The 21,275-nt window shown below is 48.2% G+C and overlaps 6 protein-coding genes across 6 annotated transcripts; 5 read left to right on the top strand and 1 right to left on the bottom strand.

The window, feature by feature from the left end:
- Positions 1 to 163: 163 nt before the first annotated feature.
- On the bottom strand, positions 164 to 2,020 carry PtrM4_125060 (uncharacterized protein; the record flags this gene model as incomplete). The annotated part of the gene is made up of 1 exon (XM_066108693.1): positions 164 to 2,020. One exon carries the CDS (start codon positions 2,018 to 2,020, stop codon positions 164 to 166), a length of 1,857 nt encoding a protein of 618 aa, XP_065960685.1.
- A 270-nt stretch (positions 2,021 to 2,290) lies between these two features.
- PtrM4_125050 (uncharacterized protein) lies at positions 2,291 to 3,908 on the top strand (the record flags this gene model as incomplete). Its single annotated transcript, XM_066108692.1, has 2 exons — positions 2,291 to 2,355; positions 2,498 to 3,908. 2 exons carry the CDS (start codon positions 2,291 to 2,293, stop codon positions 3,906 to 3,908), a joined length of 1,476 nt encoding a protein of 491 aa, XP_065960684.1.
- Positions 3,909 to 4,226: 318 nt separating this feature from the next.
- PtrM4_125040 (uncharacterized protein) lies at positions 4,227 to 4,751 on the top strand (the record flags this gene model as incomplete). Its single annotated transcript, XM_066108691.1, has 1 exon — positions 4,227 to 4,751. One exon carries the CDS (start codon positions 4,227 to 4,229, stop codon positions 4,749 to 4,751), a length of 525 nt encoding a protein of 174 aa, XP_065960683.1.
- A 2,273-nt stretch (positions 4,752 to 7,024) lies between these two features.
- On the top strand, positions 7,025 to 11,446 carry PtrM4_125030 (CcmA, ABC-type multidrug transport system, ATPase component; the record flags this gene model as incomplete). Its single annotated transcript, XM_001939600.2, has 5 exons — positions 7,025 to 7,349; positions 7,403 to 7,555; positions 7,605 to 9,562; positions 9,618 to 11,017; positions 11,071 to 11,446. The coding sequence occupies 5 exons, from the start codon at positions 7,025 to 7,027 to the stop codon at positions 11,444 to 11,446; spliced, it is 4,212 nt and encodes a 1,403-aa protein (XP_001939635.2).
- A 7,880-nt stretch (positions 11,447 to 19,326) lies between these two features.
- PtrM4_125020 (uncharacterized protein) lies at positions 19,327 to 19,533 on the top strand (the record flags this gene model as incomplete). Its single annotated transcript, XM_066108690.1, has 1 exon — positions 19,327 to 19,533. One exon carries the CDS (start codon positions 19,327 to 19,329, stop codon positions 19,531 to 19,533), a length of 207 nt encoding a protein of 68 aa, XP_065960682.1.
- Positions 19,534 to 20,713: 1,180 nt separating this feature from the next.
- PtrM4_125010 (uncharacterized protein) lies at positions 20,714 to 21,253 on the top strand (the record flags this gene model as incomplete). Its single annotated transcript, XM_066108689.1, has 1 exon — positions 20,714 to 21,253. The coding sequence occupies one exon, from the start codon at positions 20,714 to 20,716 to the stop codon at positions 21,251 to 21,253; it is 540 nt and encodes a 179-aa protein (XP_065960681.1).
- Between the last annotated feature and the right edge of the window lie 22 nt (positions 21,254 to 21,275).

The raw sequence follows: 21,275 nt of genomic DNA, 5'->3' as shown, positions 1-21,275 counted from the left end.
ATCTAGCTTTAACGTGTCCGTGCGCGTGATGCGCGGATTCGCGTGATGCGCGGGGAACACCATATCCACTACTTCAAAAATGAAGCTATTAAGCCACGTATATAAGCTGTTATTATACGAATTTATAGAGGGGGAGTAATTAGATGCTTGCGATCAACTTGTACTATCTATATTTTGATGGGAGGTTGACGTTGCGGCCACGTGATGTGAGCTTTGATGGAGGAGCTGGAGGCTCTTCTTGAACTTGAGCACCAGCGCGAGCAGCCTCAACGCGTTTTTGACGCTTGTTGTTCGATGAGGTAGCTGCTGAAGCTCTCCTCTTTCCCTTTTGGGGTAGTTGTATAGCTTTAGCAGCGTCTCTCTCCTCCTTCTGGCGCGCGCGTTCAGCTGCTTTCTCAGCTCGCTCAAGCTCCCTCATCTCCTTGAGTCTCTGCCTCTCCACACGCCTCTCCTCGAGCTCATCTTGACGCTGCAGTCGAGCCTCCTCGCGCTGCTTCTTGGACCGTGCTTTTTGGAGTTTCTCCTCCGTCTCATCTCGCTCCCGTACTGCTTCTCTAGCTCGAGCCTCACGCAGCTTGCGAGGAGACCAGAAGACAGAGCCACCGTGATACTCCTGGCGCTGTTGAAGGTCAAGAGCTTTGCCCTTCTTCCTGTGCTTCTTTTTATGTTGAAGAGCCTCCTTTAAGCCCTCGTTCTCATGCTTTAAAAGCTCATACTGCACAGAGAGATGGTGAACGCTTGAGCGCAGCTTTCTTGCCTCATACTGATGGCTATCATTAACAGCAGCTCGTACTAGCCGATCGAGCTTTCTCCAGTCATGATCAGAGAGCCCTGACGATGAGCTTCTCTCAGCTTCTGGCGTGCTAGCAAATCTACGAAGGATAACGTTGGCATCCATCGGCCAGATCCCAGTGGCTTCGAAGGCCTTCAATATGAGGCTCTCTGTGAAGGAGGATATCCAGGCGCTCCAGAAGAGCGGGAAGAAGTCCCCTTTCTTGATTGGAATAAGGCCTTGAGCCTTATGGAGATGGTTAGTGAGCTCGTTAGAGTAGGCTTGAGAGAGTGGCTTGAACAGCACTACATCTAGCGGCTGGAGCGTATGGGTCGAATGGGGAGGAAGGATCATGAGGAGGATCCTATGGCGATCGCAGTACTTAATAAACTCCATCGTGAGGTGAGATCCATGGCCATCAAGGATGAGCAATCTCCATCTACCTGATCGTTGCTTTGTAGAGCGATCAAACACCTGCTCCAGCCAAGCTAGGCCTACGTTATCATTTGACCAGCCTGTTGGAGATGATGAGACAAAGACCTCATGTTCTCCTGCCTTGATATCTTCTACCCAACTCGATCGTATAGCTCCATTTTTAGCTGCGTAGATAAGGGCTGGAGGCAGCGAGCTCCCATCAGCGCAGCAGCAGGCCAGGACTGTCAGAAACTCGCGTGATCCATCCTGGAGAGATGCTCGAACCTCCTTCTTCTCCCATTGACGCCTGCTGAATATCCTCTTACTTCTGCCTATCAAGCCAATTAAGAAGCCCTTCTCATCCATATTGTATATATCTCGAGCCTCTAGGTGATATTCGGTGATCTTTCGATGCAGCAGCTCGAAGTAGAGTCTATACTTTGACTCAGAATCAGCCAGGTGGCGCGTACGATCCATGGCGCTGGTCCACTTTGAGATGAGATGGATCTCGTGTCGGTTGATGAAGCGAGTAACCCAGCTCTCGCTGAGCTGCTGATGGGCTACTTCTGATGAGAAATTCCTGATCATCTCTCGTGTAGGAGGAATGCCTCGCTTTGTGAGCTTTTCGATATATCTCACAAGCTCTAGCTCTTGTTGTGGGTTGAGTTTCTGCTGGTTGAAGTTCTTGTCTCTTTCTGAGCTTGTCTGGCCCTGGTGCCTTCGGGTCAACGTAGATCTCACAACACCATGCTTAGCAGCAATTTTAGTATACGAGAACTGTTCTCCTGGCTCTAGATTTTCAATATCTTCAATCGCAGCTTGAATTGGGTCCATATTGGTGGAGTTAACGTGTGTTGAAGGTGAAGGGGTTTGACGTGTTTTGGTGTTCCCCGCGCATCACGCGAATCCGCGCATCACGCGCACGGACACGTTAAGCTAATTAGAGTTTGCGGAAATGCGCTACCCGGTGCGCACCTAGTAAGCCTTTCGCGTCGCGTCGCGTCGCGTCTGCTATACACACGACGCTAGACTACTGTTGCCATAATACCTCTTGGTGTACTTCATGTCTACTCCCTCTAATTCAGGCCTTCGCCGCCTTGTAGAATGCGACAAGCGCAATTCTCCTCTACCATCGCTATCAAACGCGCCTACTGTTGGCGATACTGCGAGTGAGGCCTAGGCTGATGAGCCCTTGGCAGTACAGGCGGACTTCCCCAACGACGGCGACGACGACGACGACGACGACAATTACGACGGGCTTGATTTTAAGCGTGTGCCGTATCTTGAGCGGCGCCAGGTTGAGCGTAATAGTCGCGGTGGGCCAAAAAGCTGGATCTACCGCCACGGCTGGGCCGTCTGGCACCGCAAGTACAAGAAAAACTACTGGCTTTGCCGGTACTGCCATCAACGACGGAAGCAGGAGGCTTGCTACGAGGCTGACAGCACTACAAACGCCGGCCGACACCTCTCAGGCAACAAGCCTGGACACTCACACGGACCTAACGGACCTGTACCAATTGCTAGCCGGGAGGGCAATATTATGGGCGCGCTCGCAAAGTCCCAAGTACATATTATGAGGTCTAAAGGGATAGAAGTATCGCAAGAGGTAGCAAACGAGATAGCAGCAAGCTTTTCAACCTCTCGATTTCAGGACGCGCTGAAGGACTGGGTAGTCGCGGACAACCAGAGCCTTCGCGTAATAGAAACGCCGCAGTTTCGAGCCATGATTGCGGCCGTGAGCCCGCTAGCCGAAGCTCTCCTTTGGCGTAGCCACCAAACGCTCCACGATTATATTATTACTGAGTACAATACATACATACCAGCTATTGCCAACTACCTTCGCGAAGCCCGGTCGCTTATACACGTGTCATTCGACAACTGGACTTCAACTGGTGGGCAGTATGCTTTTACTGGCCTCTGCGTACATTACCTTAACAGCGAGGGCAAGCTAGTTGACCACCTGCTTGGGTTGCCTGAGCTACACGGGGCGCACACTGGCAATAATATTGCCGCTGCAGCAACAACAATACTTCGGCTATTTGGCGTTGACAACGCGAGGGTTGGGTACTTTGTGCTTGACAACGCAAGTAACAATGATACTGCAGTTGAGTCCTTAGCAGAGGAGTTTGGCTTTATCGCAAGCGAGCGGCGGCTGCGGTGCTGCTGCCATATACTCAACCTAAGCGCACAATTAGTAATTTGGGGCAAAGACCGTAGCGCGTACGAGAATGAAGCCGCACACCTTGAGGAAGAGGAGAAGTACATGGATGAGTGGCGCAAATACGGTCCTGTTGGCGTCCTCTTTGACGTGATTGCGTCTATCTGTACGCCTCAAACTCGACAACTACTAGAGCGCCTACAGTGCGAGGAGGCAGAGTCTCTAGGTGTTACACCCCACATCTGGCAGCTTGTGAAGCCTGTTAAGACACGCTGGAATAGCTATTTCAACACGTTTGTCCGTGCAGCTGAGCTACACGGCCCTATCGATGGCTATATTGAGTGTAAACTTGAGGAGCATAGTGCTGCAACAGCAACCTCACGACGCCGGAAGAATCGTGAGCAGCTCCCTGCTGCCCAGCCACGGTTATATATACGCGAAGGGGGTCTAAGCGGCAAGGACTGGGCGACAATAACAGAATACATTCGACTCCTTGAGCTATTTGCCGAAGCTACACGGCTACTTGAAGGTCGCGGCCGACACGGCCGACACGGCGCTATATAGGAAGTTCTAGTAACGTTTGAGTGGCTTCTTGACTAGCTTGAGGCTCTCAAAGACCGCCTTAAGGATGTAAATTACGAAGATCTAGATGCGCCTGAAGATCATCTTATTACAAACGTTAACCTTGCGCATTGTAAGCTTGCTGAGTACTACGCAAAATTCGATAATGCGCCTGTCTACTACACTGCTACAATACTACACCCGCACTACAAACACCACCTCTCAGCGCTCTAGAAGGTGCCTAACACCCATGTCACTGCCCGTGACGGTGTCCACTATCGCGACGGCTGGCTTGACAATAACCACCGGGCATTCCTGCGCATGTGGCAGGGGCGGAAGGACTCTGCAGCCACTTCAGCTCACACTGTAACGCCGCCGCGTAAGAAGCCCCGGCTAGGGATTTCAACGTCGCGATCAGCTTTTCTACAGTCGTCAATTGAGCAAAGCACACGGCAGTTAGAGGCAAGCCTTGCTGAGGATGAGTATAAGATATGGAAGCGGCAACCAGCGTTAGCTGAGGAGGATTGGCTGTCTCTTAATCCGCTTCTATACTGGGAGTCAGTTGCTGGGCAGTTCCCTATACTCTCAAAGTTCGCTATTGACGTCCTAACAATACCAGCAGCAGCGGCAGACTGTGAGCGGACTTTCAGCGAGCTTGGCGACATGTTAGGCACCCGGAGACTCCATATGAAGCCAGAGCTTATTTCAGCTTTGCAGAGCTTGAAGAGCTGGAAGAGGCTTGGTATACAGCCAACAACTACCTCAGCTTCTGGGCTAGCGCGCACACTATCAGAGGAAGAAATCTCAAAAGTACAGGAGCATTTATCTCAGTTCGACGTCAGGTAACTCAGTTCAGTCAGTCCAGTCAGTCCGCAGGCCGCGGCGACGTCAGTTCAGTCAGTCAGTTTTAGTTTAATTGAAAAGTCTTGGCAGTCAGTCCAGTCCAGTTCAGTGACCTCAGGACGTCAGTTCAGTCAGTCCAGAGAGCTCCGGACTGACTGAACTGACTGATAGCAACTCTGCTTGTCGTTGGCGGAAATCTTCTTGATGGTTATCGCAATGCTATGGACATGGAAGGACGTTGCGGTATAATAGGGAGACTAGGCGGTAAGAGGTGTTACTGCAAAGGCGAATACCCTGAGACCGACTATCTGGATTGGAGCTTCCGCGACCCTGGCAAGTTTGGGTGTGCTTCAGCGCCGCTTATTGTGGATCTTGATGCACTTGATGCGATATTCGATCTCGTTCAGCGCAGAGATGTGGTCCGTTGGGCTAGCAATTACTGCAAGCGGAACGGTTGGAAGAAGTGGTAGTGCCTTGTGTCATTTGATCACGAACACATGTCCGCATCATGTCGATATGTATTGTTGGTTAACTATTACAACATACAAATCACTGCGCCGGTACTGGCACGAGAAACCTGAAGCGTCAAAGCAGCACGACGGGAGTGGAGGATACGAACTGGAGGAACGCAGCAGCCGATGCTTAGCGTTATGCTTCACTGTATTAATTTACGATGCAACTCAAATTAAGCCTTTCAAGTCCCGGTATTGAACCTTTGCGTGGACATGCCTGATACATCCTGTTGCTTTACTTCGGCCTCTGCAGACGCCGATGCCGAGTCGGAAATCTTAATAACTTTTGCTTAGGCAGTGGGACTTGCATTGCCGAGAGAACTGCCTTGGTTGTCTGTGGCTCTTCCCCGATCACTTTGAGATCCCTGAGCTCGTAATATGGGGGAGATCAAAGCGCGCGGGCCGAGTCCGGTCGCGTTTTGCTCAGTCCGACACGCAGAAGATGCCTGCGTTAACGACAAAAATACCACTACGATGACGATATGCACAAGGAAGGGCTGAGCTGAGCTTTCGGAGATAGTCGGCCAGGATAAGTGCGAGATGAGGATGAAAGGCATCGGCCAAGCTACCCGCGAGATCCGTGGGTTGGCTAGGATCGTGGCGGAAGACATGATGTGACAATACTTGCAGGAGAACTACATAGCGTAGTCGTCAGTTATGAGGTACATGCGAAAAGAAGAGAATATTAAATGATGTGTTGCTAGTGTAATTGGGGCCGTCTACGACTTTCAGCCTCATGATGTCAGCCGTCTTTTCTCCTTGATGACATGATTTACTTACAGTAGTCGGTGGTCGGTGGTCGGTGGTCGGAAGCAACCCATGTGCCGTCATCCGTCCTGCACTTACGCACAACACCAATGTCGCCATAGGCTAGGTAAGCAGTCAGCAAACGATTACTTTATCACAGTTGCGACGAAGAATCTGTAGAGCTATGGGAAACGCAATAGACGAGATGAGCGCAACCCAGCAATCGCACGAAATAGGAGGATATTGTTGGCTGGAGGTTGGGATTGCGCTGAAGTGGCGAATCACCGAATTACCAAATCACATCAAGAAACGCATGTTCTCAGACCTCGAATATTTAGAGACGTCGCCACTAAGTTATGCATATTGCTTCGTGTCTTGGGTAGTGTGTGACCCTTGGCCGAGGATGTTTAGCAATTGGCAGTATCCTGGATACAAGACATTGGACCAGACCACAGACTGCGCATCAGTCAAGACTAGCAGGTCATCTACTACGCGGACGAATCTGAAGCGAGTATATGCGTGTATCGCGTTTCAATTCATGCTAGGCTCCTTCTCGCGACTAATCATGGAAAAGAGAGAGTCAGCAACAGCGTAACAGCCAATCGACAGATGAGGAAGATCATCACATTTATACATATGCATGCCCAAAATTCATCCGACGTCCTTCGCTTAAGGTCCTCATCGGCGTTCTGGAGGCCGAACGCAGTAGTCGGCGGGATGTTCGCCCGCTCTCCACGGTCTTTCACAAGTAACGGCCCGATTAGGCAAGGCGTAAAGTTGCTCTTTGACTGTTTCGCCTATACGGCCGTAAAAGTACGATGCGGTCTGAACATCTCCCGCTCAGACATGTGTAATATTACGCGCGGACGAAAGTACATGCAAGGTGTTTAGGTACGAATGCGTTTGACTAAATATAATGCTGCGCCTGTCTCCTTTGGCCTAATGTAGTTTTTCATCTTCCGCAGCCTTGTGTCTCAAATTTCTTACGCAGTGAATCCTGAAAGTATTACAGACCAGATGCAAGCCTTGACCCCAAGCTCTGGGACCAGCATCGAGCGACCTGGTGAGGATATCATAGAGAAGGATGAGAGCTCGCCCATCGACATACAACCCTCACCGATCGTCCGGGAAGTTGAGGTACTCAGAGAACGCGATGAAGCTAACGGTGGTAAACCTCGGAGGCTCGGTGTGACATGGAACAACCTCACCGTCAAGGGCATCAGTAACGATGCTGTGTTCAACGAGAATGTTTTGTCACAATTCAACGTCTTTGGAAGGAGAGAAGGTGCCCCGCCGATGAAGACCATCATTGATGAGTCTTTTGGATGCGTAAAACCTGGAGGTACATGTTGAACAGTCCGGGAGTACGTGGTACATACACTGACCTGTCGTTAGAGATGCTGCTCGTTCTCGGAAACCCAGGTGCCGGTTGCACCTCACTGCTGAGCATGTTGTCGAACCACCGGCTAGGCTACGCTGAAGTCAACGGTGACGTTTCATTTGGATCCATGTCTAGCGAAGAAGCCAGCGCATATCGGGGCCAAATAAGTGAGTTAATCAGAGATCCGAGCCACTGCATGAGCTAATATGTGGCTAGTCATGAATACGGAGGAGGAGATCTTCTTTCCAACGTTGACTGTCGGAGCCACCCTTGACTTTGCAACACGTATGAAGGTTCCGTTCAACCTCCCACCAGACACACAATCTACCGACGACTATGCACGAGCATACAAAGAGTTCCTGCTCAAGTGCTTGGGTATCGAGCACACTCACGACACCAAGGTTGGAGACGCATTTGTCCGCGGTGTTTCAGGCGGAGAACGAAAGCGCGTCTCCATTCTTGAATGCCTTGCCACTCGTGGTAGCGTCTTCTGTTGGGATGATTCAACACGGGGCCTCGATGCCGGATCCGCATTGGACTGGGCCAAGGCCATGCGCGCTATGACTGATATTCTCGGCTTGACTACGATCGCGACGTTGTATCAAGCTGGCAATGGCATTTTCGAACAATTCGACAAAGTACTGCTTCTCGACAACGGCAAGCAAATCTACTATGGTCCACGGGAAGATGCGGTCCCCTTCATGGAGGATCTCGGATTCGTTTGTGACCCAGCGGCGAACCAGGCGGACTTCTTGACCGGTGTTACCAACCCTAGTGTACGAGTCATTGCTGATGGGTACGAGGAGAAGTTCCCACGCAATGGCACAGATATACGTGCAGCGTACGGACGCTCACCCATCAAAGCAAAGATGATGGCCGAGCTCGACTACCCGAACAGCGACGAGGCAAAGCAGAACACAGCCGACTTTAAAGAGATGACAGCTCGCGACAAGCACAAGTCTCTTCCCAAGGAATCTCCAGTCACTACAAACTTTTATTCCCAAGTCAAGACCACTGTTATCCGGCAGTACCAGATTTTGTGGGGTGACAAGCCAACATTGATTGTGAAGCAGGTTTCTACTGTTATCCAAGCCCTCGTTGCAGGATCACTATTCTATTCGGCCCCAGATAACTCTTCCGGTCTCTTTCTCAAAGGCGGCGCAGTCTTTTTCTCGTTGTTGTATCCGGCTCTCATCGGGCTCTCCGAGGTGACGGACTCGTTTACTGGCAGACCCGTGCTATCTAAACATCGATCATTCGCGCTGCACTACCCTGCGGCCTTTGTCATTGCCCAAGTGATTACCGATATCCCCCTGGTATTATTCCAAATGTCACATTTTGGCATCGTCATCTACTTCATGGTCGGACTCAAGACTACTGCTGAAGCCTTCTTCACGTACTGGAGCCATCTAGTCATCACTGCCCTGTGCATGATCGCTTTCTTCCGCATGGTCGGCGCGGCGTTTCCAACATTCGATGATGCTACCAAGCTTTCGGGTTTCAGCGTCTCTTCACTCTTCATGTATATGGGATACATGATTATCAAGCCTGAAATGAAAGACTGGCTAATTTGGATCTACTGGATCAACCCCATGGCCTATTCTTTTGAATCTCTTCTCAGCAATGAACTTCATGGTCAAGAAATTCCTTGCGTTGGCCCTAACATGGTTCCAAACGGCGCGGGATATCAATCTGGAGATGGCGGACAAGCATGCGCTGGAGTTGGTGGTGCACGTCCAGGCGCCACCAGCGTGACGGGTGACGACTATCTTGCGCATCTATCCTTCCATCATAGCCACGTGTGGCGCAACTTTGGGATTGTATGTGCATGGTGGATCTTCTTCATCGCACTCACAGTCTTCTTCACTTCGAGATGGAAGCAGATGGGTGAGGGCGGTTGTGGTCTACTTATCCCAAAAGAACAGAAGAAAAGGTCAACATTCATCCAAGCAGCGGATGAAGAGTCTCAGCCTGTCGAAAAACCACACCCCAGCTCCGATTCTGCAAAGTCTGACGATACCCTTACTGATCAGCTCATCCGCAACACTTCGATCTTTACATGGAAAAATCTCACATACACCGTCAAGACACCTTCCGGTGATCGCTTGCTTTTGGATAATGTGCAAGGTTTCGTCAAACCAGGAACCCTCGGAGCTTTGATGGGATCATCTGGAGTGAGTGGCGTCGCGCGATGTTCATTTGCCATACACACACTGACAAGATTTCTAGGCCGGAAAAACGACCTTGCTAGATGTTCTCGCCCAAAGAAAGACCGATGGTACGATTCATGGATCCATCATGGTCGATGGCCGAGACCTTCCCGTGTCTTTTCAACGTTCCGCTGGCTACGTCGAACAACTAGACGTGCACGAATCGCTTTCGACGGTGCGCGAGGCCCTTGAATTTTCTGCACTACTCCGCCAGTCTCGCGATACTCCTCGAGAAGAAAAGCTTCGCTATGTGGATACTATTGTCGATCTCTTGCAACTTCAAGATATCGAACACACGCTGATCGGCCGTCCTGGTGCCGGATTATCCGTAGAGCAACGCAAAAGACTGACTATCGGCGTTGAGCTAGTATCGAAACCAAGTACCCTCATCTTTCTCGACGAGCCGACGTCTGGGCTCGATGGCCAGGCGGCATACAACACGGTGCGCTTCCTGCGTAAGCTTGCGGAGGTCGGACAAGCCATCCTGGTGACGATCCATCAACCATCGGCACAGCTCTTTGCGCAATTCGATACTCTCCTCCTCCTTGCCAAGGGTGGAAAGACCGTTTACTTTGGTGATATTGGAGATAATGCAAGCACAGTCAAGAGCTATTTCGCAGCCAACGGAGCGCCATGCCCACGAGCGGCAAATCCCGCCGAACACATGATTGAAGTTGTTTCTGGCAGTCTGTCCAAGGGAATGGACTGGAATAAGGTCTGGCTGGAATCGCAAGAGCACCAGAGAATGTCTGCGGAACTGGATAGGATCATCGCCGAGGCCGCCGCCAACCCACCAGGTACAGTCGACGATGGAACCGCCTTCGCATCACCCATTTGGGACCAAGTCAAAATTGTCACGCACCGGATGAACGTTTCCCTATACCGCGATACCGCCTATGTGAACAACAAGGTCATCATGCACATCATGCTAGCGTTGCTGAACGGATTCTCGTTTTGGAAGATCGGCCACAATCTTAGCGACCTGCAACTCCGCCTGTTCACCGTTTTCAGCTTTATCTTTGTGGCGCCGGGAGTGATTTCTCAACTCCAACCACTCTTTATCAAGCGCCGCGATATCTACGAGACGCGCGAGAAGAAGAGTAAGACTTATCATTGGGCGCCGTTCGTGACCGGATTGATCGTTTCGGAAGTGCCTTACTTGATAGTATGTGCTCTTATGTACTTTGTGTGCTGGTACTTCACTGCCGGATTACCAGGCGCAGCAAAGTGGGCAGGCAGTACCTTTTTTATCGCAGTCCTCTACGAATTCCTCTACACCGGTATTGGGCAGATGATTGCTGCTTACTCGCCCAACGTCGTCTTCGCGTCGCTCGTCAACCCACTGGTCATCACCACGCTCGTGTCTTTTTCTGGAGTATTGGTTCCTTACAGCCAGATCCAGACCTTTTGGAGATACTGGTAAGTACAGCAGAGATCCTTCCCACATAACACATGCTAACAGCACATTTTAGGATGTACTACCTCGATCCCTTCAACTATCTCATCTCCTGTCTTCTCGTCTTCACCACTTGGTCTGCAGACGTGGTATGCAAAGAAGAGGAACTTGCCATTTTCGAACCAGCCGCCAATCAGACTTGCGGACAATACCTCTCCATCTACCAACAGGGCATGGGCGTTGGCACACATCTACTCAACCCAGATGCTACATCTGGGTGCGAGGTGTGCCAGTACAAGACTGGAGCGGACTATCTTCGAGGATTGAACGTGAAGGAGGAGTACTATGGCTGGAGGAATGTGGGCATCGTTGCGCTGTTCGTTGTAAGTAGTTACTCACTCGTCTTCTTGATGATGAAGTTGAGGACAAAGGCTACGAAGAAGGCAGACTAGTGTTCTGAGAAGACGCTCTTGAAGGATGTCGGTGATAACCTTGAGGCTTGGTGACGGGTCTGGAGATGAAAAAGAATCGAGTGCGGCTTTGTTGTTTGATACGCATATACGGCGCTAGGTAGACTGGGATTTAAATTCTCTATATTTGTAATCGTATAATTATTTCGGGTGATACATGAGTGTGCTTATGGATATGTTGATATGTAAAGACCGTGAGTTGATTTGCTGGAGAAAGCTGCGATGCTAGAGTATCATGCTGCAGATCCGACACAAATCAGGATAAACTTTAGAGAAAGGACCTGTTGATAAACTCCCATCGGTGTTTCGAGATTGGAAAGAATTTTTGAGAATGTTTGAGGTTCATGACGGCCTTTGGGTAATTTACATGGCCTGAGCACCGCAGATACATAGCCCGAGAGCGTTAATATTCTTCTCTACTCTCCATCTAGGGATGAGATCAGAATTTTTTTTATCGATGTGGTTCTTTAAGCAACGTAGCGGAGGTTAAGCCTGGTGATCGATAGTAGATATTCTGCTGTGATTTCTGAGATAAGGCATGCGTATCGCTGGAAGGATTCCTCTACTTGCTTGGTATTCGAGCCACCGTCTGAGTTGATCACTTGACTGCCAGTCCCAACAGATTTGGCGTCTTCCGGTGTGAGATCAAGAGTATGATCGTGGACAAAAGTAATGATTTGAAGCAGTGAAAGCACTGCAGCGACGATGGCGACCTTCCGGCTAGATTGAGCGAGCATTGCAGATTTTGGACTTGGACAAAGTGAATTTTCAATTAGTGTTGGTAGGACTGTAGCACTAGTGTGACGGTTCATGGGTAAGGACATCCTAGGTGCCACGTGTTGGCGAGATGGTTCTTCCTCTTACTGATAAGCACCTTCTACACCTATCCATGTCACAGATACGTCATGTAAACAGACTAGTATGATGGCCCCATAAAAGGCCATCACCACAGCAGAACAGAACAAGACATCAGAAAATGCATAGCAACTTTCTCTCACTGCTTGTACTGTTACAACTAGTGCTGAAAGGAAATAACGATAACTAGGAATGCATTCTGTTCGGTGATGGTTCTGATTGATTGTCCTGGCGAAGGAGAACTATGGAAGAGCTAGATATAGGAGGTCTGGTCTGAGCGCTGCTCGGAGGCCGCGATCAGTGCGCCTGCTCGCGTGACTGAGATCCGTGCGGCCGATCGCGTGGCTGAGATATCGTTGATATCTGTGATCCGACAATTGGGTTACTTTAATATGGACGGGCATTTGATGTTTATAAAGTATCTGGGGTATTGATAGGTTTGCTTTTTCAGGAGTCCAATAATGACTAGTGCACAGGGGCAAAAGTCCAACAACAAGCATGGATGTTGTTGAGCCATCTAGGATCAATAAGCAATGACGATCAAAGCTTTCAATGAATATAATAGCAAGATTGCAGCAGTATTGGATGTATTAGAACGGCTTCTTATAACCATAAATAATTGAAAAAGAGTGAAAACAGGTATGACATTACTGTCGGAACAACTTGATTTTCCATACCTCAACTCAATTAGAAGACTACGAAAGATCTCAACTCTTCAAAATAAAATATGTGATGTCTTCGTCCTTGCCCTTCCCGTTAATGATTAGACTACAAAACCATGCACATCCTAAGCTCAAGACTGACTTCCCCAAGTAAAACATCCATATTCGTGAGCTTCTATCGAAAATGCATTGCCTTCAACAACGAGACTCTTCGTAATTAATTAGGCGATCAAGCAATTCAATGATAGACTCGGCCGCCCTCTGCATACTTGAGGTATTCTTTGATTTCTTGTATTTCCTAAGAATCTCCATAACCTTCTCGTTCGCGTTCTACAAGTTATGTTAGTATATAATTGCTAGAATTATTGACTGCGTCTGAGAGAAACAAGTAAAGGGGAATACTGACGGAGAACCTAGGCTTCTGAAACCTATATTATTATTATTATTATTATTATTATTATTCCATTAGAGTCCTTTCTCAGTCAGAGACTATGTAGGACTTTGGCCGAAGGCCGTTCTATCTTGGTTTTTGTTGAGAAAGAATGACTCTCTCAGTCATGGCATGTAAGTGTGTCAATTGCTAACTATACAAAGCTCGGCTAATATAGAGCGGTGTGGGTCATGTGACTTAGCGTCCTCGTGACAGGTGACCGGAATATTCTCAACACTCCCCCATAAGCCGATCAGCTGTACCCACTACTTTGTATAGGTCTTGCAGTCGAAGCTTCTTCTCCCTTTATATGCTTCCACTGAACGCCTTGCATGCACTTTCCAACACTCCCCCAGAAGTGCCTTGTCAACAAGAATGAAACCTCCCTGTCACCCTATAGTGGCCGTTACGTTGCGAGTCCCTCAAGTAAAGTGAGGTATCGGCCGAGTGAAGAGTTGAGGAAAGAAGGTCGAGAAAGAAGGTCGAGAGAGAAGGTCGAGAAAGAAGGTCGAGAAAGAAGGTCGAGAAAGAAGGTCGAGAAAGAAGGTCGAGAAAGAAGGTCGAGAGAATTTTCGCGTTTGAAAATCAAGGTAGAATCGATATCACCAACATACCGACTCTCCCTCGACTCCTACGTGAGAGTCAGCGCTCCCTCAGCTTGGTACTCCCAGTACTCTAGCTGTGTACGCTCTCCTCTGTCCCAGCGCTCCCCAGCTTGGTACTCCCAGTACTCTAGCTGTGTACGCTCTCCTCTATCCTAGCGCTCCCCTAGCTTAGTACTCCCAGTACTCTAGCTATGTACGCTCTCCTCTCTTGTTGTCCCCGCTCCGTTCCTCCGCTCCTGCCTCCTTGTCTGTGTCCTATTCAGGGCTCCAGACCCTAACACCCTTATTCTCCCCCATCGTTATATAAGCCTTTGCTTCTTTGCGTTTATTTAACGAAATCCTTTGGAAAGAAGATAAAAATCGATCGAGAAATCGGGTGGGGGTAGGTGGGTAGCGTTCGAGAGAGTAAAAAAACTTCGAGCACCGTCAAACGGTAGGTTTTCGAGTTTAAGGAATTGAAAGTAGCTGTCGAACTGTAGCTACTAGTTTAAAAAGAAGGTCTCGAAAGGTTACTATCGATAGGCAGGCAATTCGAGTTGTTTTCGGAAGAATCGATGGTTACCGTCGGTAGGTAGGTATTCGAATCGTTGTCAAAAGGTTGGTTGAAAAGGGATAGAGCAACCATTGCTCTCTTCGACTCGCGCGTCGGAATTGGGTATAACTCGCCCAAGGTATCTTCGAGACGCTCCCAGCTTCTCCGGACGATAGTCCATTTTTCTTCGGACTTAATACCCTTCGCGGTAGCCAGGGCGACGGCCCAGTGTCTTCAGGACTTAATACCCTTCGCGGCAGCCAGGGCGACGACCCAGTGTCTTAGAATATAGAAGGCGACGACCTCCTGGGTTGTTCTGGCGTAGACACGCATATACCAGCTTGCTGCCCATATCGAAGAAACGACACTCCGGACACTCACAATGCACACGCAAGCGCGTAAGCCGGGCTCATAACCTGTTGAGAAAGAATGACTCTCTCAGTCATGGCATGTAAGTGTGTCAATTGCTAACTATACAAAGCTCGGCTAATATAGAGCGGTGTGGGTCATGTGACTTAGCGTCCTCGTGACAGGTGACCGGAATATTCTCAACAGTTTTTCTAATTACGTGATTTTCTGGTATGGTTCGCTAATATGGTTTTTGGCTTTTCTACAAAAGATAGCTTGTATCTGTTTGTTGCTAGGTGCTAAAGAGCAGTTTGATAAGTAGAAAGAGATGTAGCAGCGGGCTCTTGTGGCAAAGGAGAGGGTTGTGGTTTTAGTTTTATACAGTGTCTCTCTGTAGGTCTTCTGGTGGCTGTCCTAGGTACCATTTTCTTGTTCCTATTCTGGTGCTAGTGATAAAAGCTAGGGTTGCTTCTATACCTATACTAGTGTGGAGTAGTAGTGGTAGTGTGACTGGGCGATGTTTAATTGTTTGTAGGAGCGTTTTTCGATAGTCTTTGTATAGATGACAGTACAGTAGTAGGTGTTCTGGCGTTTAGATGTTTTGGCAGGTGCAGCGATTAGAGTCTCGTTTCTTAAATCTCTTTAGGTAGGAGTTAAAGTATCCGTGTCCTAGCTTAAGAGAGTAGAAAGCGCTAGAGGTTACTCTTTTCGTGTTCTGTGGCATTTGGATAGTTTTGCTGATTTTAAGAGGGTATTTGGCTGAGTAGGTAGCTTTGTTTAGAGCGGTTGCTCTTGCTTTGTATTTCTTATACTCTTAGCGTTGTTCCGTTTGTTGTATCCTTTTGATTGTCGTGCCTAGGTAGGCAATGCTCTTTGTTGTTGATCTGGGGTCCTCTTTGGTTGCTTCTTTTGCTAGGTAGTCTACTCTTTCGTTTCCAACTATATCTGTGTTTCCAGGTGCCCAGAGTAGGTGGATGTTTGCTTGTTTTCGTCGGATCGTATTTGCCGCTTTTAGACATCGGAGTTGCCAATGCTGTCCTAGGTTATCTGATAGGTTTTTAAGCCTGTAGATTGCTGCTTAGTTATCTGCGTAGACCTCAAATTCCTGGTCGGTTGTAGCGTTCTTTGCTGCGTATTCGAATGCTTGTGTGATCCCTTCTAGTTCGCCGTTGTAGACTAGCTAGTATTGTCTAATATTAACTGTTTCTAAGTAGATCTCTTGCTGAGTTGAGTTGTAGACTGCTATCCTAACTCCTATTCCTTTTCCTTCTTGTGTTTGCGAGGCGTCTGAGTATATTGTCGTGTAATTGTCTAGCCTTGTTTTAATGTAGGCTTAGTGCGCATTTGCCTCCTTTTCTTTGGATTTTTGAGAGACTGTTACGGTATAGTTTAGAGTATCCCATGGCCTGAACCGGTATGGGATAGTCTGCTCTGTGTCTCTTTTGTTGTTTTTAGGAATTACGTTAGTAATAGTTTGTAGCTGTCTGTGCTGGTTTAGTTTCTTTGAGCGTTAGAGATTAGTTGATTAGATCCGAGTTATTGCCTTTGCAATTAGATAGGTGTTAGCTAGCAGGTTTGCTCTGCTTGCGTAGTTCCGGATAGTTGAGTTAAGTCTGATTGCTGGTGGTAGTTGTCAGATTGTGATGGGTTATCAAAAACGGGGATAATAGTATAATAATATGATGGGGATCGATTGTATTGTTCTGGTCTGATGTCATGTTGTTCTGTTGTCCAACGCTGTTCGATCAGTTGGGTCGCGGTGGATTGTGCGTGCTGACTAATTTAACTGATCCACAGAATCCACAGCTCCGAACACCCGGATTTTGTCCACCACCCAAAATATGCCTATATTCTGACACACCCCTCAGCTCAAGAGCCTTAAGCTAGATTAATCACAGCTAAGCTGCTCTAATTGAGCTTAGATCTCTACAACAGGTGACTAATTGTGTGGCTCTCGATCCCTAACTTCGACCAGCCCTAGTTGGATTAGAAAGCCCGTCCACTAGTTTACTAGGAGTACTTTGGTGAGGCTATCAGCTATCATCTTAGAGGATTTTGTGTATACTACTTTGATCCTCTAGTTCGTCACTTCCTGTCGGAGCCAATGGTTGTGGATATCTACGTGTCGGAGCTTCGTGGTGAGTCTTGATACTGCTTGAGTTACAAGACGGATCGTCTGTTGATTATCGCATTAGATAGTAATCGTAGGACTCGTAGCTTAACCTTAAGTTCACTAATCAATTGTAAGGTAAAGATCGCTTCTTTAGCTACTTGTGAGAGTGCTAAGAGCTCTGCTTTAGTTGTTGAAGTAGTGACGGTATCTTGCTTGCTAGATCGCTAGGCGATCAGCCCGCCGAAGAGTTTAATCGCGTAGCCCTAAGAGCTTTTGCGATCTAGAGTGTTGTCTGCAAATAATGCGTTACTGGCTACCTGTATAGCGGTGCCGCCACCCAATCGTAATGTCAGCCACTTAGTGTCGGATAGGTAGAGTAACACTCGATCCGCAGCCTGTTAGTGTTCCTGACTTAGGTTAGCGAGAAATCTGGCTAGTCTAGACGTCGCAAAAGCAATATCTAGGCGTGTATTAACAGCGGCGTAGAGGAGAGAGCCAATCTTCCGCTGGTATCGATTGATCTTAGACGGGGTAGCTAGTCCTTCTCTAGGCATAAGCTCGCTAGTCGCTATAGGAGTATCGTGGCGGATTGTCTAATCGTCTACTAGTCTATTAATCTTTTTATAGTAGGCAACCTAGGAGAGGTAGATTAGTTGTTTAGATCGATCCTTAATCACCTCGATCCTAAGGAACCACTGTAGATCGTCTCTACTAGTGATAGAGTATCGCTGCTTAAGCTGATCTATTGCTTCTTAAGCCTTCTTAGATTAATCCTTGCCATAGGCTAAGATAATATTATCTACGTAGTAGAAGATAATAATTCCGTCTTTAATTATACAGCAGGGCTCGTGGAGTACAATCTAGAACCTAAGTTAAGTGAGCGTCGCTGTGAGATCCTTCTGCCAAAGGAGTGGGGATATTCTTAGCCTATAAAGAGCTTTCTTAATCCGTAAGATAGTGCCGGGCTTCTAATAACCCTTTAGCATCCGCATATAGACCTCTCGATCTAACGATGTGTAGACGAAGGCGTTAGTAACGTCGTACTGTTTTAGTTTAAGATTGTGTTTAGCAGCAATTGCCATAAGTAGTCGAAATAATTAGCTAGCTAGAGTTGTAAAGGCACTAGTACACTGCAATAGTTAGGATGCCTCTAATAAGTGAGATTGTGTGTACAGATCTATATACAAGTACGAGGGGAACTTTATTATTCCTCGCACGGGCCAACTGCCAGCGTGGCACGTGATTGTATGGCACGTGATCGCGTGAGGGATCGTAGGTTTGATCCATCACAAGAGTAGCGGCGTAGGTGTCTTAGGAGTTGATATTGCGCTGCTGATTACCCGCACAACTAATTAAGCTTTACACTTAATAAATTGATTAGCTTTGTTAAATTTGTAGACATACACCCACATGCAGTCTAGAATCTAGTGTCCTTTAGATTTAGCTGCTTAGTAGGGTACTTCTTCCCACGAATTAGTGACTTTATAGCTGTCGAGATGTGCACGTTGTGCTGTCAGATATTCACTCTCATCTGGAATACTGATGAAATAGGTAATAATGGTGATGATATTGATCATTGATCGTGTGTTGGTTCTGTCTACGGTTGTGGGCACACCTGGGGGTGCCAAGCCTTCCTGTGATCCGATTGGCTCTCTCAGATGCCGGGTCGCGCTAGTCTAACCCAGCGTCTGTACGCTCTCATCTTCAACAGTGCTATTATCTGACATGTGCTTCTTTAAATAGCTCTCCTAAAGGGTGCTAATTAAGATTAGTCCTGGCTGTCGGTGGATTAGGAAGTTGTAATTAATAGATCTTAACTCCTTTAGCGAGTAGCTGGTGAAGTTGTGCCTTATTAATTAGGCTTCTATTATGAGTGCCTATAGTCCCTACCTTTAATCTAGCCATGAACGCTGCGGCCTATAGAACTGTTTTGGATGATTAGATTTTAGGAGTGGATCGAACATTTCCACTTATAAACTAGGCGAGCAGGACTGCTAGTGGAGGTGTTGATAGAGGAGTTAGCTAGTAATCTTAGATCTTTCGACCATTGTAGTACCCTAGCGGATCTTCTTCCTCTCTGTGGTATTGATGCTTTCGTCGTCTTCATGTGTCAGATAGCAGGCGTGTCGAGCCGAAAGTGCCGACACCGCTAGCTAATAATGGGTTAGCGTCTTAGCAGAACAAAACTCTCAGCGCGCACCTTAGAACAGAGAACAATACAATCAATCATGAACATCCATCACTTTTGTGCAATATCTCATCTAATCTGACAATTAAGAGTCTCACTGCCTCTATAACGAGCAACGAACACGCAATAATGGCGACAAACCAGAGCCAGAGGGACGCAACAGTCATCCTCACCGACTCGAGCAAATGGATCCCCTGGTACCGCCAAATCAAGATGCAATGCGAAGCCCTAGAGATCTGGGACATTGTAGATCCAGCGGGCAACACTCAGCCTCGTACAAAGCCGACCGAACCTCTCCTCCACTCGTATCCGACTATGAACCAGCCGCTGCTCTGAGAAATACATCATCAGCTCCATCCTCCTCTACACGAACCGCGAGAGCCAATGCCCGAGCGCCTACACAAGATACAGTTGACATAGTCAACCCTGCTGTTCAAACTCCAGCCATACCAGCTCGATACTCAGAACTCTCAGCGGAGGGGAAGGAGGCATACGATGGGGACTCAAGGGAATTCAAGATGGTTTTTGAATCATACAAAATACGCGAACGAAACTATCGAGACGAACGCACAAACATTGCGGCAATGATCAGACACCTGAATGCAACAGTTAGCCCACACCTTCAAGTGAGCTGCTTTGAGGAACATGGAACTCTCCGCACCTGGATCACAAACCTCCAGGTAGCAGTTGGAGTAAACCTCGACGATGAGATCAGAAGGGTACGAGAGAGGTACCACGATTCCTTGAGACCTATGAGAAGCCCGCAAAATTGGGAATCATGGCTCAGCGAATACGACCAAGCTGCAACTCGCCCGAAGCCCTAAAGATAGGGGACGTGATACAAAGCAAGCTGGTTGTGGACGACTTCCTAAAAGCAGTCTCTAAGATTGCCCAGCATGGATGGCAACATTCACTGGAGCGGGAAGCGACCGGAACAATATAGAAAGAAGGCAGATGATGAAACTCTTCCGCGAACACATGAGCCTAGCTCACCCAACACGAGGCAAATCAAGAAGTGCCTTTATGACGGGTGAAGCAGCCTACGCGCGAGCGGTGAATCCGACTCGAACACACAGGGGGACGCCTCAAGTGTGCAAATTAGAGCGCCATCTACCAACCCTAGCCAGGGAAACCAAAGGCAAACAAACAAACGCAAAATGAATGCACCTGGTAAAAGTCCAAGCAGTTCCAGAAAAGGAATACAGCAGAAGCTGGCGACATATGTCCTGCTTGTGAACAACGCCATGACATCAGTAGCTGCTACTATGTCAACCCAACTTTGGAGACCCCAGATTGGTTCAAACCGAACAAACACATCACAAAGCTGGTACAGTACAAACTTCAGCATGATGCAGACTTACAAAGAATAATACAGGAAACAAACCTGGAAACGAAGCGACCACGCCTAACTACGGCATCACGATCAATTACACCCTACATTAAGACATCACAAACACCGGACTCAGTCACTGATTGACTAGATGGACGCGAGATCTCGAGGCTGGACGAGGGCATGATGAAAGCGGCATTCAATGCGAGCAATCAAGGATACCCATTAAAGGATGCATTCATCCTGGATTCTGGCTCGACGACGCACATCTGCAACAACCTCTCAAGGCTCGAAGAGGTACGCCCGCCTGCGATGGGAGATTACATTTGGGCTGGCAACTCAAGGGTTTGGATACAAGGATACGGAGCAGTCAAGGTGACGGCAGAGAGGGCTCAGGGCAAACAAATTCTACACCTGAGCAATGTTGCCTGGTGCCCAGACTCTCTGCAGCCTCGTATCATTCAGGCTGCTCCGAAGACAAGGTATATGGTGGGACAATCGAGAAGACCCGACAAGCCTACGACGATGGGATGGTTCAACCATTGCCACCTTATCGGAACACTATGGGCAATGGGTTATCGAGCCACCTACTACATCAACTTCAGCCTTTCATGTGCGTATGAATCGAGCCAAACGATCACCACAAAAGGCTACTGCCATATTATGGCACAAACGACTCGGACATCCCGGGCCGTCCGCGATCGAGCACCTCGTGCAGCAATCTGAGGGGGTGAGGATCAAGGGCATC

Source organism: Pyrenophora tritici-repentis, chromosome 7 (assembly GCF_003171515.1).
Source record: "Pyrenophora tritici-repentis strain M4 chromosome 7, whole genome shotgun sequence".
Lineage (NCBI taxonomy): Eukaryota > Fungi > Ascomycota > Dothideomycetes > Pleosporales > Pleosporaceae > Pyrenophora > Pyrenophora tritici-repentis.
Note: the sequence above shows the minus strand (reverse complement) of the source record. Positions and strands in the feature narration are given on the sequence as shown.